Here is a 26,259-nt window from a genome sequence, read left to right on the forward strand (position 1 = left end):
GGCAGTGGAGGCCAGTTCGTTGGATGCTTTCAAGAGAGAGCTGGATAGAGCTCTTAAGGATAGCGGAGTGAGGGGGTATGGGGAGAAGGCAGGAACGGGGTACTGATTGATAGTGATCAGCCATGATCGCATTGAATGGCGGTGCTGGCTCGAAGGGCTGAATGGCCTACTCCTGCACCTATTGTCTATTGTCTATTGTCTATTGTCTATCTTCTGAATAGACATTCCCTTTCCCTTCTCTCAGCCGCTTCAACATTTCACCAAAACTTGAAACTTGTTTTATTTCTGACTTTTTTGAAGTTGTAAAAAGGTCTCTGATTAAACATTAACTTTCATTTCTTTCTCTCCACAGATAGTGCCTGACTTGCTGGTGTCCTCTGTATTCCTTGTTTTTATTTCAGTTTATAGAAATAAAAGAACTGCTGGTTTACACAAAAGGACATAAAGTGCTGGAGTAACTCAACGGGGCGGACTGCATCTTTGGAAAACATGGATAGGTGACATTTTGGGTCCTGACCCGAACCGTCACCTATTCATGTTCTCCACAGATGCTGCTTGACCCGTTGAGTTACTTCAGCACTTTGTGTCCTTTTTATTTCAGTCACTGGAGTTTTCAAATCTCGGCCAGCAGAGGGCCTCAGTTGACTTCAGTTCCAGTGCATGTTGTGAAGACTCTCAGGGGAATGACAACAGTTTGCTTGGCTCAACATTAATTCCTACATCTTTGAAAGTTTGCTTTCTTTGAGATTTATTCTATTTCATGCCTTTCCCTAGAGATGATCTGAGACTGAACGCAACTGTTCAGTTAATATTTTCATGAAATAATATTTTCATGCAAAATATTATTCGAGGGAAATTTTATGTGATTGACATTTAAAAAAAAGATATGTCTCAGCAATGTTTCTTTAAATTGTAAAGGATTTTGTTTTCCTTTTAGCATAATGTATTCATTATTTAACTGTGAATTGTTTTCTTTTGATCCAACTTCTGTTATTAAGTATATATTCTGACATATGGCTTATTTTACAAGAATTTTGAGGAAAGGTCTCGACCCGAAACATCACCCATTCCTTCTATCCAGAGGTGCTGCCTGTCCCGCCGAGTTACTCCAGCATTTTGTGTCTATGTTGTACATGTATATGTCCTGATTGTACTCATGCATGGTATGTTTATTGCATAGCACACAAAATAATGTTTCACTGTATCTCGGTACACTTGACAATAATAAACAAATACCAATTGCAATATTTGTGAATAAACCAAAACGTGAAATCATAACTGCCAGAGGATATTTTAAGTAATACCATCAGTTTGAAATTCATATTTTTGTTTGATGCTCACACATAACATGTCACTCTGTCTGGTGAAAGCATTTTCAAATCAATCAAAATTGCAATTGACAAAAAAAAAGTTTTGCCTGACTTCCTTAAAAGCTAGAAAGATTTTTAGAGCTAATATTCTACATCTGTTCAAAGTGTTGTGTTAAATTTCCCTCTCATATTTCAACAGATTCATTTAAAATAAACAATAAAGGGAAAAAAACGCTATTTCCATGCACCTACTATGGTCTTGGGATATTCCAAACATTATAATAGCCAGACAAATACTATGAAAAACACAGCTAATTTCATATGTGAAAATAATTTTACAGTAGGAAATTTAATACAAGAGTAGCTCCTCCCAAAAATGGGTCGTGTTACATCACGATGTATTCAGCTGCGAGTACAAATGTGCCTCATCTAAACTCCGAATCTACCTGCTGAGTTGTTAAACATGATTTCCACACTTACAATACTCATCTTTATTTGTTGGCTCTCAGTTTTATGTGCAATCAGACTCTGTGATAACTCTCATCAGCCTGTAGTAATCAGTGCTCCAGGAGACATCATCATTGGTGGGATCTTTCCAATCCATGGAAAAGTGGAGTTAGTAAACCGAACACAACCAGGAACATTAAGCTGCTCGGAGTAAGTGTGCATCAATCTACACTAGCTTTCCCTTTGATTTTTGTTATTGTATTTTTAAGAGGGGTTAGTTTCAATTATCTTAAAGATGTTTTAAAGGAACTAAGTAAGAAAGGCATTTTGATGTTGTCTGTCAGAACTTTACAATGCCCCAGAATGTTGACCAGCCAGTGGAGTATAGCCAGATTCTCTCGACTATAACAAATGAACCTGCATCCTCTCCCATCCCTGTACATATTGGGTTCATTGAGTAATAGAGTCATAATCATAGCGTCATATGGCGTGGAAACAGTCCCTTTGGCCCAATGTGCCCTCACGGACTAACATGTTCTACCTACAATAGTCCTACCTGCATGCATTTGACCCATATCCCTCTAAACCTCTTCTATCCATGTACCTGCCTAAATGGTTCTTGAACGTTGTGATGCTTCTCAAGAAAAATGTTTCTCAACTACTTCCTCTGGCAGGTCGTTCCATACACCCATCACCCATGTGAAAAATGTTACCCCTCAGGTTCCTATTAAATATTTCCTCCCTCACCTTAAAACTATGTCCTCTTGTTCTTAATTCCCCTACTCTGGGCTCTGTGCGTCTACCCGATCTATTCCCATTACCTGATCTATTCCTCTCATCATTTTGTACATGGTTTGTACATGCTTTCGATGAGCGCATCAGAAACCACCTATTTATATTTTGCATTTGCAATTCCTTTCTTAAACAAACTGTGTAATGCAACTGTTCTAAAAGGAGTGCGCCTTACATTTTTGAAGCACATGGAATCCATAACAACCATTTACATTTATATATTATTCTTAATATAAAACATCCTAAGAAGCTTTTCAGGTACAATCCCAAACAAAATGTAATGTTGTGTAATATAGGGAGGTTTTAGATCTGATGATGGAATGCTTGGTCAAATAATGAGATTTTAACGGGTGTCTTTAAAGAGGAAGTGGTACTAAGGCAGAAAAATGAACTTTGGGACAAGGTGGCAGACGAACAAGAGACCAGGGATCTCAGCAATTTTTAGGTGTGTAGCAGTTTACATAGCTTTCAAGTAATATAAAAAAAAACCCTTCAGGCATGAAGCCCAGCAGGGAATAGCTCTGGCTCAAAAAAAGGGAGATCAAACTCGAGAGCTTGCAATGCCAAAAAAAGCTTGATGCCAAAGAAAATTTCTGAATAAGAGGGACCGTCAATGAAAGAGAAAGTAGAATGTGGAAGTACGAACACAAAAGAAACAACTATAAGAGGTTAAATAGGTATATAAACATTTTTTGTTATAAACCAGCCAACAGGGTTATAAACCAGCTATGGGTGGGCCCTTACAGAATGAAACGGGGAAAATTACGTTGAGAAATAAAAACATTATAAAGTACTCAAAAATGTTTTGTCTTTACTTGTCTTATATCTCATTTATGAGATGTGAGTGAATAAATAGCTGAAGGAAGTTAGCAATAAACATTATTATTGGAGAATGAATGACAGTGAAAGACAATAACCCTGCAGGATCAGTGAGGGTTTTGAAGGAAATGGCTATGGAACTAGTGATGCATTACTTGACATATTTTAAAATTCCATGGATTCTAGATGATGTCCAACAGATTGGGAGGCAGCATTTAGAAAATAATAATAAAATTCAACGGAGTCAACCTGGATTTATGAAAATGAAATCAGATTTGGCAAATTAATTTGACTATTTTAAAGTTATAACTATCAGAATAAATATGAATAAATCAGTTGATTTTGCATTTGGCATTCAATAAGGTGCTACACAAGAGATAATTAAAGTCCGGGAGCAGAGCAAGGACGCCCGTTGGCTGAGCAGTAAAGTAAGTGCTAATCACAGTTCAACAGGCAGTTTAAAAAGAGCGCCAAAAGGAAGTAGTAGGCAATTTGAAAAGTCCGGGAGCAGAGCAAGGACGCCCGTTGGCTGAGCAGTAAAGTAAGTGCTAATCACAGTTCAACAGGCAGTTTAAAAAGAGCGCCAAAAGGAAGTAGTAGGCAATTTGAAAAGTCCGGGAGCAGAGCAAGGACGCCCGTTGGCTGAGCAGTAAAGTAAGTGCTAATCACAGTTCAACAGGCAGTTTAAAAAGAGCGCCAAAAGGAAGTAGTAGGCAATTTGAAAAGTCCGGGAGCAGAGCAAGGACGCCCGTTGGCTGAGCAGTAAAGTAAGTGCTAATCACAGTTCAACAGGCAGTTTAAGTGGGAAGTCAGGTAAATTGGACAATCAGGCAATTTAAATTGGTGATATAAGCAAGGCTCACAAAAGGGTGCAGCCCTGTTCAGGTGCAGCGCCCAGTGAGGGAAGTGCCCAGTGAGAAAAGTGCGAGTCTTCGGCGAGGAGGCTGAGGTGAGGAGGATACCATTGTTTTAAGCCAGAGCTGGTTATAGGCACAAGGTGATGGCGGAAAAGTTGGTGCGGTGTGTTTCCTGCAGGATGTGGGAAGACAGGGACGTCGCGGGAGCTTCTGGGAGCTACACCTGCAAGAACTGTGTCCAGGTGCAGCTCCTGAAGGGACGTGTGGTGGAGTTGGAGAGGCAGTTGGATGACCTCAGGGCCATCCGGGAATGCGAGAGTTTCCTCGACAGGACCTATTGTGAGGCTGTCACGCCAAGGGTCCAGGTCGAGCGAAGGTGGGAGACTGTTTCCGGGGGGAGTGGACGTGGACTACAGGAGACCCCAGTGGCTGTGCCTATTGCAAATAGGTATACCCTCTTGGGAACTGTCGGGGCAGAAGACGTTTCCAGTCCGAGTGGCGGACCTGTTGGCAAGGATACACGACAGGGGAGACCGAAGTCTGGAAGAGCCGTAGTGGTCGGTGACTCCATAGTCCGAGGGACGGACAGAAGATTCTGTGGCAGCAGGAGGGACTTGAGGATGGTCTGTTGCCTCCCTGGTGCCAGGGTTCAACACATCACAGACCGGCTTCAGAAAATCCTAGCGAGGGAAGGCGATCAACCTGAAGTCGTTGTGCACGTGGGCACGAATGACGTCGGGCGGAAGAGGAAGGAGGTGCTACAGCGGGAGTTTAGAGAGTTGGGAAAAACGCTGAGAAGTAGGACGTCGAAGGTAGTTATCTCTGGACTGCTACCGGTACCTCGTGCTGGTGAGGCCAGGAACAGAGAGATAGAGGGTATGAATTTATGGCTGAGGGACTGGTGCAGAGAGCAGGGATTTAGATTTCTGGACCACTGGGATCTCTTCTGGGCTAGGGGTGACTTGTACAAAAGGGACGGGTTGCATCTTAACAGCAGGGGGACAAACATTCTGGCAGGCAGGTTTGCTAGTGTGACACCTGTGGCTTTAAACTAAGTAGTGGGGGGGAGGGGTTAACAAATTGTGAATATGAAGATGAGGTAAAAGGGAATACAGGAGATATTGCAAAAGACTCTCGGAAGAATGGGAACAGAAGTTCTAGAGCGGAAAAGAAATTAAGGGCAGGGCCAATTGTGAACGATGTGAGAGGGGAGGTAAATACAGAAGTTAAAGTGTTGTGCTTAAATGCGCGTAGTATAAAAAATAAAGTGGATGAGCTTGAGGCTCAGTTAGTCATGGGCAAGTATGATGTTGTAGGGATCACTGAGACATGGCTACAAGAGGACCAGGGCTGGGAACTGAATATTCAGGGGTACACAACGTATAGAAAAGACAGACAGGTGGGCAGAGGGGGTGGGGTTGCTCTGATGGTAAGGAATGATATTCATTCCCTTGCAAGGGGTGACATAGAATCAGGAGATGTTGAATCAGTATGGATAGAAATGAGAAATTGTAAGGGTAAAAAGACCCTAATGGGAGTTATCTATAGGCCCCCAAACAGTAGCCTCGATTTAGGGTGCAAGTTAAATCAGGAGATAAAATTGGCGTGTCAAAAATGTAATGCTACGGTGGTTATGGGAGATTTCAACATGCAGGTAGACTGGGAAAATCAGGTTGGAAATGGACCCCAGGAAAGAGAGTTTGTAGAGTGCCTTCGAGATGGATTCTTAGAACAGCTTGTACTGGAGCCTACCAGGGAGAAGGCAATTCTGGATTTAGTGTTGTGTAATGATCCTGATCTGATAAGGGGACTAGAGGTAAAAGAGCCATTAGGAGGCAGTGATCACAACATGATAAGTTTTACTCTGCAAATGGAAAGGCAGAAGGGAAAATCGGAAGTGTCGGTATTACAGTATAGCAAAGGGGATTACAGAGGCATGAGGCGGGAGCTGGCCAAAATTGATTGGAAGGAGGCCCTAGCAGGGAAGACGGTAGAACAGCAATGGCAGGTATTCCTGGGAATAATGCAGAGGTTGCAGGATCAATTTATTCCAAAGAGGTGGAAAGACTCTAAGGGGAGTAAGAGACACCTGTGGCTGACAAGGGAAGTCAGGGACAGCATAAAAATTAAGGAGAGGAAGTATAACATAGCAAAGAAGAGTGGGAAGACAGAGGATTGGGACTCTTTTAAAGAGCAACAAAAGTTAACTAAAAAGGCAATACGAGGAGAAAAGATGAGGTACGAGGGTAAACTAGCCAATAATATAAAGGAGGATAGCAAAAGTTTTTTTAGGTACGTGAAGAGGAAAAAAATAGTCAAGGCAAATGTGGGTCCCTTGAAGACAGAAGCAGGGGAATTTATTATGGGGAACAAAGAAATGGCAGACGAGTTAAACCGTTACTTTGGATCTGTCTTCACTGAGGAAGATACACACAATCTCCCAAATGTTCTAGGGGCTGGAGAACCTAGGGTGATGGAGGAACTGAAGGAAATCCACATTAGGCAGGAAATGGTTTTGGGTAGACTGATGGGACTGAAGGCTGATAAATCCCCAGGGCCTGATGGTCTGCATCCCAGAGTACTTAAGGAGGTGGCTCTAGAAATAGTGGAAGCATTGGAGATCATTTTTCAATGTTCTATAGATTCAGGATCAGTTCCTGTGGATTGGAGAATAGCAAATGTTATCCCACTTTTTAAGAAAGGAGGGAGAGAGAAAACGGGTAATTATAGACCAGTTAGTCTGACATCAGTGGTGGGGAAAATGCTGGAGTCAATTATAAAAGACGAAATTGCTGAGCATTTGGATAGCAGTAACGGGATCGTTCCGAGTCAGCATGGATTTACGAAGGGGAAATCATGCTTGACAAATCTACTGGAATTTTTTGAGGATGTAACTAGGAAAATTGACAAGGGAGAGTCAGTGGATGTGGTGTACCTCGACTTTCAGAAAGCCTTCGACAAGGTCCCACATAGGAGATTAGTGGGCAAAATTAGGGCACATGGTATTGGGGGTAGGGTACTGACATGGATAGAAAATTGGTTAACAGACAGAAAGCAAAGAGTGGGGATAAATGGGTCCCTTTCGGAATGGCAGGCAGTGACCAGTGGGGTACCGCAAGGTTCGGTGCTGGGACCCCAGCTATTTACGATATACATTAATGACTTAGACGAAGGGATTAAAAGTACCATTAGCAAATTTGCAGATGATACTAAGTTGGGGGGTAGTGTGAATTGTGAGGAAGATGCAATAAGGCTGCAGGGTGACCTGGACAGGTTGTGTGAGTGGGCGGATACATGGCAGATGCAGTTTAATGTAGATAAGTGTGAGGTTATTCACTTTGGAAGTAAGAATAGAAAGGCAGATTATTATCTGAATGGTGTCAAGTTAGGAGGAGGGGGAGTTCAACGAGATCTGGGTGTCCTAGTGCATCAGTCAATGAAAGGAAGCATGCAGGTTCAGCAGGCAGTGAAGAAAGCCAATGGAATGTTGGCCTTCGTAACAAGAGGAGTTGAGTATAGGAGCAAAGAGGTCCTTCTACAGTTGTACCGGGCCCTGGTGAGACCGCACCTGGAGTACTGTGTGCAGTTTTGGTCTCCAAATTTGAGGAAGGATATTCTTGCTATGGAGGGCGTGCAGCGTAGGTTCACTAGATTAATTCCCGGAATGGCGGGACTGTCGTATGTTGAAAGGCTGGAGCGATTGGGCTTGTATACACTGGAATTTAGAAGGATGAGGGGGGATCTTATTGAAACATATAAGATAATTAGGGGATTGGACACATTAGAGGCAGATAACATGTTCCCAATGTTGGGAGAGTCCAGAACAAGGGGCCACAGTTTGAGAATAAGGGGTAGGCCATTTAGAACGGAGATGAGGAAGAACTTTTTCAGTCAGAGGGTGGTGAAGGTGTGGAATTCTCTGCCTCAGAAGGCAGTGGAGGCCAGTTCGTTGGATGCTTTCAAGAGAGAGCTGGATAGAGCTCTTAAGGATAGCGGAGTGAGGGGGTATGGGGAGAAGGCAGGAACGGGGTACTGATTGAGAGTGATCAGCCATGATCGCATTGAATGGCGGTGCTGGCTCGAAGGGCTGAATGGCCTACTCCTGCACCTATTGTCTATTGTCTATTGTCTATTGTCTAAACAAAATCAGGGTGCACAGTATTGTTGGTAGTATACCAATATGGATTGTGGATGAGTTAATGGATTGAAAACACAGAGAAGAAATAAACAGATTGTAAATAGTAGGGTACTGAATGTCTTGGTACAGAGTTCCTAGCTGTTCACACACTATATCAATGATTTGTGTACGTGGATCAAGTGTAATATGATACTGCAGTATTATCTATAAGGAGGATGCAGAAACATTTCAAGGAGATATAGACAGGCCAAGAGAAAGTGGTACTGAGATAAAGGATTGTCCATGATCTTAATGAATGGTGAAGCAGGCACAAAGGGGTAAATAATCTTTCGCAATCGCTATTTCTTCTGTTCAAATCAATCTCTTTAACCAAGCTTTTGGTCAGCTTCCTTAATACTGCCTACAGTAGCATTTTTGTTTGATAGCTTTGAAGTCACTCAGAATAATTTGTCATATTAAAGGCACTATATAAATATGTTGCTAGATTAGCAAGCACAATGTTATCTTGGTTCTGCACTAATCCCACCACATTTAGGTCATTCAATAGAAATAACAGATACAAATACATATTTCCCAATGAATACATAAGAACATAAGAAAACTGAGGCAGGAATTGACCACAAGGCCCCTCATGCCTGCCCCACTATTTAATATGATCATGGCAGATCTACCCAACCCTCCATTCATCATTTGTGCCAATTCCCCATAGCCCTTAATTTCCTGTTCCTTCAATAGATGTTCTACTTTCTCTTTAAATATCCCCAATGAACCAGCCTCCCTATTCTTCAGGGACAGAGAATTCCAGAGATTCACCACCCTTCAGAAGAGGTTCCTGAGCAAACAAATAATTCCTACCGTTAGTACTTAAAGATGAAAAAAAACTGTCTAACAATCACACAAGATGGAATATAAAAACTGTTAAACTTAACGATTCGTTCATAAAATGTGGAGAAAATATTTGACAAAATGCATTCAAAATAAGGGTAAAATCGTTGTGTTTTTATAATCTTCCTAGATTTCGATTTAACCATTTCATCATGGCCCAGGCTATGGTACACGTTATCCAGCAAATAAACAATTCTTCCATGCTACCAGGCATCAAATTAGGATATGAAATTCATGACAGCTGCACTGATGTCGTCGCTGCAGTACAAGCCACTATGAAATTCCTTTCAAAATTTAATTCCTCGGAAAATAGCATTGAAGTTCACTGCAATTACACAGACTATGTACCTGCTGCAAAAGTGGTTGTGGCGAGTTTGTTCTCAGAAATCACAATTGTGATTGCAAGACTGTTGAACCTTTACCTCATCCCACAGGTATGTATGTTTAGATTTTAATAAGTGAAAGTAGTTATTTGTTTCTCACCTGTGAGATATCGTAATTCATTTTTGAGATATGGTCATCGGGAGCAAGGGTGGCATTTAATTTCCTCCCCTTGCTATGCTTGAAAAGTGTTTGACAAGACTGTGCCAGCTAGAGATGGACAAATTAAGGTCAGTGTGGGCAGTGTAGTGCAGCGTTACAGTTGCTGCCTTAAAACACCAGAGATCTGGGTCCTGACTACAGGTGCTTGTCTATACGGAGTTTGTATGTTCTTCCCCTGACCTGCGTGGGTTTTCCCCGGGAGCTCCGGTTTCCTCTAACACTCCAAAGATGTACAGGTTTGTAGGCTTGGTAAAATCGTAAATCGTCCCAAGTGTATGTAGGGCAGTGCTAATGTGCAGGGATCACTGGTCAGCGCAGACTCGGTGGGCAAAAAGGCCTGTTACTGCACTGTATCTCTAAACAAAACTAAACCAAACTTGAAAGGGGAATCATACTTCCATCTATTGAAAATTTACTGCAGAGGCCATTCAATCTATCATACGTATGCTGTTTGGCTATGACTAGCCCAACCAAATCCAAGAATTTATTTCCATTCTGCTTTTTGTCCATTAATAAAACTCCAATCCATGCCAGTATATTACCTCAAGTTACAATCTCAATAGTCAATAGTCGTTTATCAAAGCCGCCTGAAAATTCCAATTACACTGCATCATTTGGCATGCTCTTGTCTATTCTGTTGGTGACCACTTCAAAAACACATAAAAAGACTTGTCAAGCATGATTTCACTTTCCTAAACCCATCCTAAACATTGATGGCACAAAAGTAGAGATGGTTGAAAGCTTCGTTATTAGGAGTAAATATCCCCAGCAATTTGTCCTGTACCTGCCATATCGAAGCAATGGCCAAGAAGGTTCTGGTTTTTGATTCACCTAATCTGGGTAAAAGACTGTGGATGCATCCTGTCTATTCCTATCATGATCTTATATACCTCTGTAAGATTACCCCTTAGTCTCTTGTGCACTAAGGAATAAAGTTTTAGCTTGCCCAATCTCTCCCTATAGCTCAGGCTGGCAAGTCATGGTAACATCCTTGTAAATCTTTTCTGCACTATTTCTATCTTATAGCTTTCCAGCTTTCTGTTACAATTTTATTTGAATCAGTATTCTCACAATTTTAAAGGGTAGGATGATTTGAAATTGGAGATTGCCCACAAGATTTGTTTGTTGTAAGTTGGTAAGTTGAAACTACTTACATCAGTCTGATCTATAACCTGACTGAGAAAGGCTTGATAGAAAATATCCAATACTACTATGTCATTTTTGCATTGAACTCAATGTCAGCAAAATAACTAAACCAGGAATAAAATAGCACTATTTTTTTCTCCTAATTTCTTTCCTCAGTAATTATAAAACAATATTGCTTTTTGGGTATAAAAAAGTTCAGTGTGTGTATATACACATACTCACAAGTACACACTCGCACACAATACAATACAATACAATACAATACATCTTTATTGTCATTGTACAGGGGTACAACGAGATTGGGAATGCACCTTCCATACGATGCAATAAATTAATTAGCTAATCAGTATAAATTTATACAACCCAGTGAAACAAAATTAGAAACAGTTTTAAAACAGTATAAAGTTCAAATAGGTCTGTGCCGGTTCACTGTGCGATGTGACCATCCGGCTCAGCAGGACCGGTTCATAGCAGCTATGGCCCTGGGAATGAAGCTGTTCCTGAGTCTGGAGGTGCGGGCGTGGAAGGCCTTGTAGCGTGTGTGTGTGTGTGTGTGTGTGTGTGTGTGTGTGTGTGTGTGTGTGTGTGTGTGTGTGTGTGTGTGTGTGTGTGTGTGTGTGTGTGTGTGTGTGTGTGTGTGTGTGTGTGTGTGTGTGTGTGTGTGTGTGTGTGTGTGTGTGTGTGTGTGTGTGTGTGTGTGTGTGTGTGTGTGTGTGTGTGTGTGTGTGTGTGTGTGTGTGTGTGTGTGTGTGTGTGTGTGTGTGTGTGTGTGTGTGTGTGTGTGTGTGTGTGTGTGTGTGTGTGTGTGTGTGTGTGTGTGTGTGTGTGTGTGTGTGTGTGTGTGTGTGTGTGTGTGTGTGTGTGTGTGTGTGTGTGTGTGTGTGTGTGTGTGTGTGTGTGTGTGTGTGTGTGTGTGTGTGTGTGTGTGTGTGTGTGTGTGTGTGTGTGTGTGTGTGTGTGTGTGTGTGTGTGTGTGTGTGTGTGTGTGTGTGTGTGTGTGTGTGTGTGTGTGTGTGTGTGTGTGTGTGTGTGTGTGTGTGTGTGTGTGTGTGTGTGTGTGTGTGTGTGTGTGTGTGTGTGTGTGTGTGTGTGTGTGTGTGTGTGTGTGTGTGTGTGTGTGTGTGTGTGTGTGTGTGTGTGTGTGTGTGTGTGTGTGTGTGTGTGTGTGTGTGTGTGTGTGTGTGTGTGTGTGTGTGTGTGTGTGTGTGTGTGTGTGTGTGTGTGTGTGTGTGTGTGTGTGTGTGTGTGTGTGTGTGTGTGTGTGTGTGTGTGTGTGTGTGTGTGTGTGTGTGTGTGTGTGTGTGTGTGTGTGTGTGTGTGTGTGTGTGTGTGTGTGTGTGTGTGTGTGTGTGTGTGTGTGTGTGTGTGTGTGTGTGTGTGTGTGTGTGTGTGTGTGTGTGTGTGTGTGTGTGTGTGTGTGTGTGTGTGTGTGTGTGTGTGTGTGTGTGTGTGTGTGTGTGTGTGTGTGTGTGTGTGTGTGTGTGTGTGTGTGTGTGTGTGTGTGTGTGTGTGTGTGTGTGTGTGTGTGTGTGTGTGTGTGTGTGTGTGTGTGTGTGTGTGTGTGTGTGTGTGTGTGTGTGTGTGTGTGTGTGTGTGTGTGTGTGTGTGTGTGTGTGTGTGTGTGTGTGTGTGTGTGTGTGTGTGTGTGTGTGTGTGTGTGTGTGTGTGTGTGTGTGTGTGTGTGTGTGTGTGTGTGTGTGTGTGTGTGTGTGTGTGTGTGTGTGTGTGTGTGTGTGTGTGTGTGTGTGTGTGTGTGTGTGTGTGTGTGTGTGTGTGTGTGTGTGTGTGTGTGTGTGTGTGTGTGTGTGTGTGTGTGTGTGTGTGTGTGTGTGTGTGTGTGTGTGTGTGTGTGTGTGTGTGTGTGTGTGTGTGTGTGTGTGTGTGTGTGTGTGTGTGTGTGTGTGTGTGTGTGTGTGTGTGTGTGTGTGTGTGTGTGTGTGTGTGTGTGTGTGTGTGTGTGTGTGTGTGTGTGTGTGTGTGTGTGTGTGTGTGTGTGTGTGTGTGTGTGTGTGTGTGTGTGTGTGTGTGTGTGTGTGTGTGTGTGTGTGTGTGTGTGTGTGTGTGTGTGTGTGTGTGTGTGTGTGTGTGTGTGTGTGTGTGTGTGTGTGTGTGTGTGTGTGTACACTTGTGAGTGTGTACATACACACTGAACTTTTTTTCTCTCTCGTTTATCATATTGTTTACAGTATACTTTGTTTATGTATTCTGTTGTGCTGCAGGAAGTAAGAATTTAATTGTTCTATCTGGGACATATGACAATAAAACACTCTTGACTCTTGACTCATATATTTGGACACAAAGTGCAGGAGTAACTGCTGGCAGCATCTCTGGAGAATATGGACAGGTTATGTTTTGGGTTGATTCATTTCCTCTCGGCCTGAAACGTTCCTGTCCATGTTCCCCTGAGATGCTGCCTGATCTACTGAGTTACTCCAGCACTTTGTGTCCTCTTGTGTATTAACCGGCATCTGGAGGTCTTTGTTTTTATGTTGATATCCTCACATTATTGGTATTTGCTTAAAAGAAGATTTGATTGTCATATGTTGAAAGACTGGAGCGACTATGCTTGTATACACAGGAATTTAGAAGGATGAGAGGGGATCTTATCGAAACATATAAGATTATTAAGGGGTTGGACACATTAGAGGCAGGAAACATGTTCCCAATGTTGGGGGAGTCCAGAACCAGGGGCCACAGTTTGAGAATAAGGGGTAGGCCATTTAGAACAGAGATGAGGAAAAACTTTTTCAGTCAGAGTTGTGAATCTGTGGAATTCTCTGCCTCAGAGGGCAGTGGAGGCCAATTCTCTGAATACATTCAAGAGAGAGCTAGATAGAGCTCTTAACGATAGCGGAGTCAGGGGGTATGGGGAGAAAGCGGGAACGGGGTACTGATTGAGAATGATCAGCCATGATCACATTGAATGGCCTACTCCTGCACCTATTGTCTATTGTCTATTGTCTATTGCATTTATCAACATTTTCAAGTACATAAAAAATTGTTTTTATCTTTTAACATTGCTCTCTCCTTGACTCTTGACAGGTAGCTTACGCTGCATCGGCAGAAATACTCAGTGACAAAACAAAGTTTGCATCATTTTTCCGGACTGTCCCTAGTGACAAGTATCAAATAATGGCCATTGCCCAATTGATTGTACATTTCAACTGGAACTGGGTTGCAGTCATTGCAACTGAAGATGATTACGGGCAGTCAGCACTAAACAGTTTTATCCTACATGCACAGAATCAGAATATATGTGTTGATTTTCGTTTTTTGATCCCTACTGTGAGTGGTGACAAACAGGACAATAAGATCACAGAAGCTGCAAAAAAAATTCAGAATTCAACTGCACAAGTTATAGTCGCATTTATTAGGTCAAATGATATCAGCAAACTGTTTGCATTATTGATCGAAAGAAAAGTAAATAAAACCTGGATTGCCAGTGAAGCCTGGTCCCATTCTGGAATGGTTGCCAACATGATGCAGATCGAAAAAGTAGGAACTATTTTGGGCTTTACATTCAAAAGTGGAACTATTCCAAATTTTAATGAACACTTGAAACAGTTGCTGGCACATCCGAACAATGCCAACGATTATATGAAAGAATTTTTAAGCATTGCACGTAGTAACACAAGTTCACAGTCAAATGACAATCATGAAGATAACAGGATAATTGGAAAGACCAATAACGCGTTTAACTATGGTGTATACTTAACAATCAATGCTATTGTTAATGCCCTTCAGAGACTACTCAATTGTACTCAACAAACGTGCAATAGAAATTTTGATTTTCCACCATGGCAGGTAAAGATATTAGGTTTCTTTGTGTAATAGCCAGGCATCTCTAAAACATTAACACACTACTGCACTTCCTTGCCGCCAGACCTTCACCTTCCAGCGTTATTGTTCCAGGACTTTCATAACTGGGATTACTCTTCCATATTTCACTTCATTAAGACATTTGCTGCTTCATTACTATTAGGACATAGAACATAGAACAGTCCAGCACAGGAGCAGCCCCTTCGGCCCACAATGTCTGTACCAAACATGATGCCAGGTCCGTTTCTAAAATAATCCACAGAAATCCAGAGGTGGAATTCTCTGCCTCAGAAGGCAGTGGAGGCCAATTCTCTGAATGCATTCAAGAGAGAGCTGGATAGAGCTCTTAAGGATAGTGGAGTCAGGGGGTATGGGGAGAAGGCAGGAACGGGGTACTGATTGAGAATGATCAGCCATGATCACATTGAATGGCGGTGCTGGCTCAAAGGGCCGAATGGCCTCCTCCTGCACCTATTGTCTATTGTTTATAATTATTTTTCCTCGTCTTCAAATTTCTTTCCTCAAATACTCGTACCCCTGAAGTCCACTACATGTTTGTACTTGATTTGTACAATCTATTTGACTCATGGAATCAGAGAAAATTCATGATTCTAGGCCCATTCAGCCCATTCTGTCTGTACCAGTCAAAATAGAACTATCCAGCCTATCTCCCACCCTCCAGCACCATATCCATGCTCTTGCAGTTCAGAGGGGTGTCCAGTCCATACCCAAAGTGTAGAGAGGGTCTTTTCCTCCATCATCCATTCAGACAGTGAGTTCAAAAGCCCTAACTGCTCTGAGTAGAGTATCTCAACCACTCCTAAAGGTTGACATGGGGATCTGCAGTAAAAGCATACAAAGTGCTGGAGTAACTCAGCAGGTCAGGCAGCATTGCTGGAGGACATGTATAGTGAAGTTTCAAGTTAGAAGAAGGGTCTGACCTGAAACATTGCCTATCCATTTTCTCCAGAAATGCTGTCTGACTTGAGTTACTCCAGCATTGTATTTTTTCACTCCTAAAAGGGCTGGTTTCATTGTTTAAACAATACCCACTCGTCCAAGGGTTCCCAACCTGGGATAAATATACCCCCAGGGGGTACATTTCACCTACCATTATTGTTATTTGAACTTAAAATAATAATGTTAAAAACAGTATTTTTAAATTTTTCCTTTGTCAGTTGCTTTATTATGGTAGAAGTGTAAGCTCAAATTACTGAACGAAACAGAGTGGGGGTAAATTTACTTTCAAAAAGTTGCTAGGGGTAAACGGGATGAAAAAGGTTGTGAACCCCTGCTAGTCAAAGGCTCACTAATTAGCAGAGAAGGTCTGTTTTAATATCTTGACAAATTTTGGCCAAATTGTCCATTACCTGCTAACTTAAATGGAACAAACCCCTAATTTATGTAACCTCAGTTTAAACTACACTTCACTCTGCCTCGGCAAGGCTGCCAGCATAATCAAGGACCAGTCTAATCCCATCAGACGCGAGGTACAGAAGTTTGAAAATGCAAACCTTCAGATTCAGGAACAGTTTCTTCCCAGCTGTTGTCAGGCAACTGAGCATTCCTCTCATCAACTAGAGTGCATTTCTGACCACCCATCTAGCTCAGTGGAGACTTTTGAACTATCTTTAATTGGACTCTATCGGACTTCAATGTTATATCTTTGCACTAAATGTTGTACCCTTTATATTTTTTTGTGTACTGTGGGCGGCTTGATTGTAGTCACGTACAGTCTTTCCTTTGATTGGAAACCTTTTCATTGCACCTTGGTACACGTGACTATAATAAAGTAAAGTAAAGTAAATTAAACTAAATATTGCACTCTCTCCTAGGCCAACATATCTTTCTTAGAAAAAGACACAAGGTGCTGGAATAAGTCAGCGGGTCAGGCTGCATCTCTGGAGAACATGGATATGTGATGTTTCCAGACATCATCTATCCATGTTTTCCAGACATGTTGCCTGACCCGCTGACTTAGTCCTGCACCTTTTGCCCTTTTTTGTAAAACTCGCATCTGCAATTCCTCGTGACTCTATATCCTCCTCAGAACTATTTTGCCATACTCTAAGGCTTTTATTGATGGCAGCATAACCTCTCCACCTCGTACTTAAGTCTTCCAGATTTGAAGGCCAACATTCCATCAACTTTTTTGAACATTTTCCTTTGAACCCTCACTGCATCAAATTAGAATATAATTTATGTCATTATTTTGAGATCAAACGAAGCCTCCCATGTGTCTTCTCTATAATCCATTTGCCACAAATTTGTCTGCTCACTTACTTTATGAATATGATTCCATCTGCAATATTCACAATGGCGAATATATCTCTGTTGCAGGCAAACTTGGATTTGGTTTCTTGTCCCATCAGCTGATGGTTATAGGTATCATGAAGATCCATGGCTAGGTCATTACGCGAATCCATTAGTTGCCATCTGCTGATACCTGACCAATAACCCGCCTCTGTTTCCTGCTGCTCAGCAGATTTCAAACCAGTTCGAAGACATACCATCAGTTCCATCAGCTTTAACTTTAGCTAACATTTTAACATAACATTTTAGCTAACATAAAATATTTCACCCTACCAGGGTATATGTGACAATAAAGTATCATTGAATCTTCATACTGAGAATTAAAAAAAAAAAAAATTTAAAATATTTTTATTCAGGACAGAGTTAAATGACATAGCAATGAACGTACAGATGTACATTTTAAATGAATCAACACGAAGTAAAAAAGAGACATTGTAATAAGAAGCACTCAAATAATACACAAAAGAAAAGTACAAGAATATACAGAAACATAAAAGAAATAGAAATAATTAAAAATAATAATAATGCAAAATTCCAAGAGTCCAAACATCCCATCAGTCACACACCTCACCCATCCCGCCCACCCCACCCTGGCTAATTAAGAATGAAAAGTGCACCTACAAATAACAGAATTTAACAAACCAGCCCTTAGTCCGGCAGAACCTGCAAGTCTGTAAAGTATGACAAAAAATGTTGCCATTTGTGAAAAAAATTATCAGTACATCCCCTCAATGTATATTTAATTTTCTCAAGTTTAAGAAAAAACACTGCATCTTTGAGCCACTGTGACACAGAGGGAGGGTTAGGGTTACTGAGAAATTTTATGAAAACCCTTCTGAAAATCTTTATAATTAGCATCAACAGACATTCCCCAGTAGATTCTTTAATCACCTCTTCAAAAAATACAATTACGTTCATTTGGCACGGTGGCCCTATCTGATTCGCTGGAAATGTTCACGGTGTTAAGCTATCTGGTCCTTTTTTATTGACTAGTAATTTTCTGAAAAAAAAGTTATCCAAAATTGGAGATTTACAACTGGGGTACTAGTAAAGGTTTTTGCAGCTTCCCATCCTCTTCTTCTTGGAAAGAAGTGAAGTTTTGCCTTCTTTGCAAAAACTTAAAACCATGAAAAGATCTATAATGCCTGCCTAAAGAAATATATGTTTTTGTCACCACAAGCATGAGTAAACTCCTTCCTGGGAACCCCTGCTTTCCAAAGTTAGCAGCTTTCCTGAGCTGCTACTTTGGAAGAACTGGAACTCATAGATCCTGTTGAAGTTCCTTTCCAGAAACTGGAATATTAACGGAAGTAAGGAACAACCAAGCCAAATAGTACTCTTCCTGCTTAATATAAATTCTATCCATTGTTGAAAAGAATCCATTACTTAACCCAAGACCCACTTTAGCTTGTGCAATTTGCATTTACCAGAACCGGAATATGATGTTTCTAATCTGTATTCAACATTTCTATATCAAGTTCAAATAATTGACGATTGCTTCATTTACAGTTGATCAATGAATTGAAAAATGTCAAGTTTATGACAGAAAATGGCCAATTTGAGTTTGACAGTTCAGGAGATTACTCAAGCGGTTATGACGTCATACACTGGAAATTGATGAATGGTTCTATACGATTTGTAAGAGTTGGTGACTACAATGTGACAACAAAGTTGATTAATATCAGTGCTGATTTCAACCAAATTGCCCAGGTATTTATTTAAATTTATGCCTTTTCCCTGCAGAATTTATGTTAAATACATATTGCAAAATAATATGGATTAGAACTGTACTTCTGTATTGTATAAAGCTTCTTAATGGTTTTAAGCTTTCAGTAATTTGCAAATTCACACTCAGGTGAAAATTTAGGAAGATTGTTGAGTTGTGAATGGTTCAAAATATTTTAAGCACTTTACAAAAAGTTATATATTTACTATATTTTAACTGTACATTAAAAAGCTATCATTTGGAATTAAAAATCTTGTTATCTGTTGCATTGTTCTTAAGGATGACAGGCAAAATTCAAATTATTAAATATTGTGATAACAACGAGGAAAATAAAACTAAAACAGCAGGCAAGGATATTTCTAAAAATCCAAGCACAATTGTATAACCAGATTGCATTAAGTGAGCATAGCTATGGGCACTCACATGGGGCCTAGCTATGCCTGCCTCTTTGTCAGATATGTCGAACAATCCCTGTTCCAGACGTACACTGGCCCCGAACTCTACCCCCGCTACATTGACAACTGCATTGGTGCTACCTCCTGTACCCATGCAGAACTTACTGACTTCATACATTTCATCACTAATTTCCATCCAGCTCTTAAATATACTTGGACCAACTCCGACATCTCCCTACCGTTTCTGGATCTCACCATCTCCATCATAGGAGACAGACTAGTGACCAACATCTGCTACAAACCAACTGACTCCCACAGCTATCTGGATTACACTTCTTCCCACCTTGTCTCCTGAAAAGTCTATCCCCTACTCCGAATTCCTCCGTCTACGCCGCATCTGCGCCCAGGATGAGGTGTTTCACACTAAGGCATCAGAGATGTCCTCATTCTTTAGGAAACGGGGCTTCCCCTCTTCCATTATAAATGGGGCTCTCACTAGGGCCTCCTCTATATCTCGCAGCTCCGCTCTTGGTCCCCCTCCACCCATTCGTAACAAGGACAGTCCCCCTTGTTCTCACCTTCCACCCCATCAGCCAGCGTATACAACAAATTATCCTCCAACATTTCTGTCACCTCGAATGGGATCCCACTACTGGCCACATCTTCCCATCTCCTCCCCTTCCTGCTTTCCACAGAGACCGTTCCCTCCGTAACTCCCTGGTCCACTCGTCCCTTCCTACCCAAACCACCCCCTCCCCAGGCATTTTCTCCTGCAACCGCAGGAGATGCAACACCTGTCCCTTTACCTCCCCCCTCAACTCCATCCAAGGACCCAAACATTCTTTCCTGGTGAGGCAGAGGTTCACCTGCACCTCCTCCAACCTCATCTATTGTATCCGCTGTTCCAGATGTCAATTTCTCTACATCGGCGAGACCAAACGCAGGCTCGGCGATCGTTTCGCTCAACACCTTCGCTCAGTCCGCCTTAACCAACCTGATCTCCCGGTGGCTGAGCACTTCAACTCCCCCTCCCAGTCTGACCTTTCTGTCATGGGCCTCCTCCAGTGTCATAGTGAGGCCCACCACAAATTGGAGGAACAGCACCTCATATTTTGCTTGGGCAGCTTACAGCCCAGCGGTATGAACATTGACTTCTCTAACTTTAGATAGCTCCTCTATTCCTCCCTTCTCCTCCCCCTTCCCAGTTCTCCCACTGTCTTCCTGTCTCCACCTATATCCTTTCATTGTCCTGCCCCCTCCCCTGACATCAGTCTGAAGAAGGGTCTCGACCCGAAACGTCACCCATTCTTTCTCTCCAGAGATGCTGCCTGACCCGTTGAGTTACTCCAGCATTTTGTCATACCAAGTGATAGAGGATGTCAGTTTCCAATGGGAAAGATTAATTAAACTAAGCAAGTAAACATATTAACCATCAAGATAACTTGATTCATACACTTGGTATATTCTAATGTTTTAACTACTGGTATCCTGGCATATTGAATGATTTGAGTGAAATTAAACCAAAACATTGTATATGAAATCCATTTAAAACTTTAATGGTGTCCTGGGTTGCATGCTTCCTTTGTATTTTCTTCATAAGTTCCAGCATCTGGTACTTCAATTTAATTTCTTGTAGGGCTTTGGCCGAATTATTTGACCAAGTCTTTAAGATCTCTCCAGCTGATTCTAAGGACACAAAGCGCTGAAGTGACCCATTGGATCAGGCAGCAATTCTGGAGATGGTGCTTGACCAGCAGAGTTATACTCCAGCATTTTGTGTCCTTTTTGTAAACCAGCATCTGCAGTTCCTTGTGTCTACATTTTATGAGCCAATTGTAATTCTGATAGATTATGTTCATCAGGAACTCAATTTAATAATCTTAATGCTGTTTTTTTCAGGAATAGGTAATATATAAATTTTTCATCAATTGGCCATTCTGGTGTGGAATAGCCAACTCTGCAGACCTTTTAAAATCTTGCCCATAATTACTTGATCGGCAAAGCAAAGAAGCTTGAATTATATTTATGAGTGTGACTTAAATCCAGTTTGAGGAATTTCCTCTGAGAATTTTGCAAAAACCGACCACCATTCTCCCATAATTATTTCATTAAAAAATATTTTCACTGTTCTTCTCCACTGTTCCTAAAGATGTCTTAAGGCAATAGCTTGCAAGGAGTACTGTTACAGGCAAAACCTTTAGTTACTCAGGCATTTTCACTTTTTGTCTCTCATAGGCTGAAGCTTATCGTTGCTCAAGAACCTGCATACCTGGAGAGAAAAAGACAATTATACCTGAAAACAATTGTTGTTACGATTGCAGTAACTGCACTTCGGGAACTTACACAAAAGAAAATGGTAGGTATCAGGATGGTAGGAAGAAAATCCAACATAATTTATTAAAGTCATAAAGTTATATGCAGACTATGGACTAGGTACATCATTGGACATTCAGGTTGTAAGGTTGCAAATTATATTTAGAACCAGATGCCTTTTAACAAGCTGCTTCATAATTGTCTCCAAATAGTTATAAACCAGGACCAAAATTATTTTTATTGAATCCGAGGTCCAAGCTTGGATATCAGTCTTGAAAGCAGTTAATTATTTTCTTTCTTTTATAGCATGCATACTTTAGGGTCTCACTTTTCCAGCGAGCAAAAGGTTTTCATGTTTTAATCGGTTCAAACGGTTGTGGATTTAGAAAAGGGTGCAGAATCCGATGAAAAATTGGCAAAGGAAGTTTATAAGGTGGTCTCTGAGATAAAGTAAATTCAATTTTGAAATTGACTTTGGACAAATTAAGGTTGTTGTGTATGTAACCAATTCTGACATGGTTGTCATTTGAAATTCTTGCTGTCGATGATAAAATAATTTCTGAAACTTACAGCACAGAAACTCTCTGAAGACAGTTGCTTGTTATATTGCTGAACAGTCCACAGTGAAGTTTGAAAACCTCAATAACTCAATGAGTGTTTTTAATAAAATGCCAAGAGTAATATTGCTGAAATAGTTATGATTAATTAAGTTACTTTAGGAATTTATCATACTACAAAATCTATTTCTGGCACCAAAAATGTCACTTTAGAATTAGTGTAAGAAGAAAGGTTGAAAATATTTTCAAAAACCTTTGAAATATTTTAATCGATATTCCTCCTTCATATCACTTGATAGCACTTGATGACTGCCTGTTATTAATTGCTAGTTAGTATAAATATTTAATAGTCCCTCTCCCAGTAGTTCTGTTTTATAGATGTGAAATTTAGGTCATGATGTGTGCAAATTACAGAAAAATATGTGTTTGAAGTATAATAGAAAATGCAAGATAATATTCTCTTTAGTGGTGAATGCAAATTAGAAATCATTCAATTGGTTGAGGATGTTTTGTTCTGTTTTAGATTCTTATTTTGTGCTAGCAGCACAATGACAAAGAGCAATGGGGAGGTTGATTTCAGTACAATCCATGCCTCTGACACATATCAATAACGGAAAAGTGATCATTGGCATTGGATTAATACCTCAGAATTATGTGGACTAAAGGGTAACTTTGCCTGATGTGCATTATCCCGAAGGTCAGGGTCAAAAAGCAACAGCATTATATGATGTAACCCTGTTTGAAACTTCTATTACCAGCCTCTTCCTACTATACTGCAGAACCGATAATCGTAAGCTGTAAATTGCTTCTGTGCCTTTATTTAGTTGTGAGTAGTTTTACAATTTTTTGCTCCCTGTGCAGAAGCCATGACTGAAAGGAGTGCACGTCAAGCATTTTATTATTTAGCCAAATTCCAAAGATGCACTGACAGTGAATGAGACTTCATGCTGGTAGCCAAGCACGTGAAATTACATTTAATATGACCAAATTACATTTAACCAAGAACCAAGAATATTTCAAATCATGCAGTTTCACAAATTCAGTGCACAGTGTACATGATATTTCTTTCTTGCTGCAGATTCGACCGAGTGTATGAACTGCCCAGAAAACCAATGGTCCAATACAGGAAGTTCAACTTGCCAAAATGCTACTGTGGAGTATCTGCAATGGGGAAATCCCCTTTCTATTGTGCTAATCATATTTGCCATTTTAGGAAAACTTATTGTGTGTGTGGTAAGCATATTGGTTATAAAACATCTGAGCACACCTGCTGTGAAAGCTGCAGGAGGTTGGATGTGTTCCATAATGCTGTTATCACTGGTAGCTGGTTTGGTCAGTTCTATATTGTTTATTGGAGAGCCATCTAATCTCATTTGTAATATCCGGCAACCACTTTTTGGCATCAGCTTTACGCTTTGTGTTTCTTGCATTTTGATTAAATCTTTTAGGATCATCTTCGCTTTTAGTTTTAATCCAACTGTCCGTAAACATCTCAAGTTTTTTTATAAGCCAGTCCCCATTCTAGTTTTTACCACAGGAGTTCAAGTGGTGATTTGTACAGTGTGGTTATCTTTGAATCCTCCAAAGGTTGTGGAATGGAGACTCAATCCCCAAATTATTTTGATGCAATGTGATGAAGGGTCCCTTGAAGCATTTGGAATAATGTTGGGATACATTGCTTTCCTTGCTTTTATCTGCTTCATTCTTGCTTACAGAGGAAGAAAGGCCCCCAGACTGTATAACGAGGCAAGATTGATCACATTTAGCATGCTTGTTTACTTAATTGTGTGGATTTCTTTTGGAATTGTATATCTTCAAGTGGTAAAGAACAAATATTCCTCAATAATTGAATCAGTTGCGATATTAGCATCAATCTATAGTATTTTATGTTGCCATTTCATTCCAACCTGCTATGTAGTTTACTTCAAGAAAGAAAGTAATGTTCAGTCAAATTATCTGACCCATGCAAGGGAACATTTCAAACAGAAAGGACAGTTTGTATGTCCAGTTGTAAAAATGCTAAGGAATTCTCCAGTTTCTTTTGAAGAACGGCTTTCCTCCGTGATAGAAGTGAAGGCCAGTCCTGAAAATGAATGCCCCATTAATCAGCAAACTGAACACACAAACCAGAACAAAAGTTTCCAGAATCAAAGAGTTGCATCAATCTGCTTGAGAAAAAGACGTAGAAGTTGTTAATTGCTTTTAGCCCATGTATGAAATCGTGAGGAAAAAATGCAGGCTAAATTATTTTCATATTAACTGTTACAATTAGTTTAGACAATAGAAAGGCACAGATCCTTGTTTCATCCTTTTAAATATTAGCAGGTGAATGCTAAAATTCATGTAGCAGTTTATCAACTATTTAAAGTCACCATTAATCAACTTGAACTGAATTGACATACACTTGTACCCACTTAGCTTTACCCCACAGAGCACTGATTCATTACAACATCAGTCAAAAGACGCAGATACAAACCCACAGTATTTTCAAAGAGAAGTCCACTGAGGCCACAAGCATTGGGTATCTGCCATGTATGCTGCCTTCCTCACTGTTATGTTGGTAACTTGTAAAATATAAACCAACCTTGTCCTCCACTGACATCGGTGCAGCAAAATGTCGCCCATAGCCTAGTGTGGACAGGCTGCCTGTGAGGGCTGGCTTTAAGATCAATGGTTCATACGTTCATAGGCTCTCGGAGCGGAATTAGGCCATTCAGCCCATCAAGTCTACTCCACCATTTAATCATGGCTGATCTATCTTTCCCTCTCAACCCCATTCTCCTGCGTTCTCCCAATAACCCCTGACACTATTACTAATCAAGAATCTATTTACCTCTGCCTTAAAAATATCCATTGACCTGGTCTCCACATCCTTCTGTGGCAGAGTTCCACAGATTCACCACCAGAAAGGTGCAGCCACTCAGCACTGAATGTTGAGGCTCACGGCTGCACTCTGGCACACTGTGTGTGGACCATTTCCGGGGACAGGCAGCACCTAATCTAGGCGTTGACAGGATGGGAAGGTGTTCCAGTTACTCAGGATCTCTCGGATGTTTTGCAAGCTGGTGTTTCCCCCCACCCCAGCTCTCACCAGCCGAGAAGTCGCCATTTTAAGGTGAAGGGGAAAAGATTTAATAGGACTCTGAGGGGTAACTTTTTCACACAAAGGGTGGTGGATGTATGGCACAAGCTGCCATAGGAAGTAGTTACGGCAGGGTCTATCCCAACATTTAAGAAGCAGTTAGACAGGTACATGGATAGGACAGGTTTGGAGGGATATGGACCAAATGCTGGCAGGTGGGACTAGTGTTGCTGGGACATATTGGCCGATGTTGGCAAGTTGGGCCAAAGGGCCTGTTTCCACACTGCATCACTCTATATCAAATCCAATAGGTGGTGATGGGAGGGACGGTAAGGTCCATGTGGTCTGTCAACACCACCCAGCATCCCCAGCAGTGGCCCAAACTCACAATGCCTGACCAACCTAACGGCACACTCGCCAGCACCCTGTCCACACAGACACACCAGGCAATTCATTGCTGGGTTCATCCAGATTTCCCAGCACCAGGGTGGTGCAACGGTTTCTGCCTAACAGTGCCAGAGTCCCGGGTTCGATCCTGACTAAGGATGCTGTCTGTATGGAGTTTGTACGTTCTCTCCGTGACCTGTGTGGGTTTTCCCCAGGAGCTCCGGTTTCCTCCAAACACTTCAAAGATGAACAGGTTTGTAGGCTAATTGACTTGGTATAATTGTAAATTGTCCCCAGAGTGTGTAGGATAGTGTTAGTGTGTGGGATGAATGCTGGACGTCGTGGACTCGGTTGGCCGAAGGGCCTGTTTCCGCGCTGTATCTCTATATCTGATTCAAAATCGAAATCTAAATTACCAGGTTCTTGGGCAGAAATACATCCAGAGGGTGAGTCCATACTGGGTTCCACACAAAGCAGCACTGCCGGTAACACATCTCTCTATTCATAAGGTATTCCAACTCTGGAGTGAGGCCACAGGCAAATTGGAGGAACCGCACCTCATATTTATTTCGCTTGGGTAACTTACAACCCAGTGGTATGAACATTGAATTCTCTCATTTTAAGTAAATTCAAATCATACTGCCCTCCCCTGCCCCCTCCCTCCTTGCCCCCTTCCTCTCCCCAGTCGTTTTACCACTTCCACAGTTCTTCATTGTTTCTCTTGAGATCA

The 26,259-nt window shown here is 41.3% G+C and overlaps 1 protein-coding gene across 1 annotated transcript; it reads left to right on the forward strand.

The window, feature by feature from the left end:
• Positions 1-1,773: 1,773 nt before the first annotated feature.
• On the forward strand, positions 1,774-24,256 carry LOC144590724 (G-protein coupled receptor family C group 6 member A-like). The gene is made up of 6 exons (XM_078395151.1): positions 1,774-1,967; positions 9,379-9,686; positions 13,984-14,741; positions 18,579-18,779; positions 21,426-21,546; positions 23,139-24,256. The coding sequence occupies exons 1-6, from the start codon at positions 1,774-1,776 to the stop codon at positions 24,254-24,256; spliced, it is 2,700 nt and encodes an 899-aa protein (XP_078251277.1).
• Positions 24,257-26,259: the final 2,003 nt, after the last annotated feature.

This window comes from Rhinoraja longicauda, unplaced genomic scaffold (assembly GCF_053455715.1).
Source record: "Rhinoraja longicauda isolate Sanriku21f unplaced genomic scaffold, sRhiLon1.1 Scf000272, whole genome shotgun sequence".
Lineage (NCBI taxonomy): Eukaryota > Metazoa > Chordata > Chondrichthyes > Rajiformes > Arhynchobatidae > Rhinoraja > Rhinoraja longicauda.

Excerpts from the sequence above, each read along its gene's own strand:
- LOC144590724 (XM_078395151.1), top strand. The coding sequence starts at position 1,774 with ATGATTTCCACACTTACAATACTCATCTTTATTTGTTGGCTCTCAGTT. Across the intron at positions 1,968-9,378 it reads GGAACATTAAGCTGCTCGGA|ATTTCGATTTAACCATTTCA; the intron begins GTAAGTGTGCAT and ends TAATCTTCCTAG. Across the intron at positions 9,687-13,983 it reads TTACCTCATCCCACAGGTAT|CTTACGCTGCATCGGCAGAA; the intron begins GTATGTTTAGAT and ends CTTGACAGGTAG.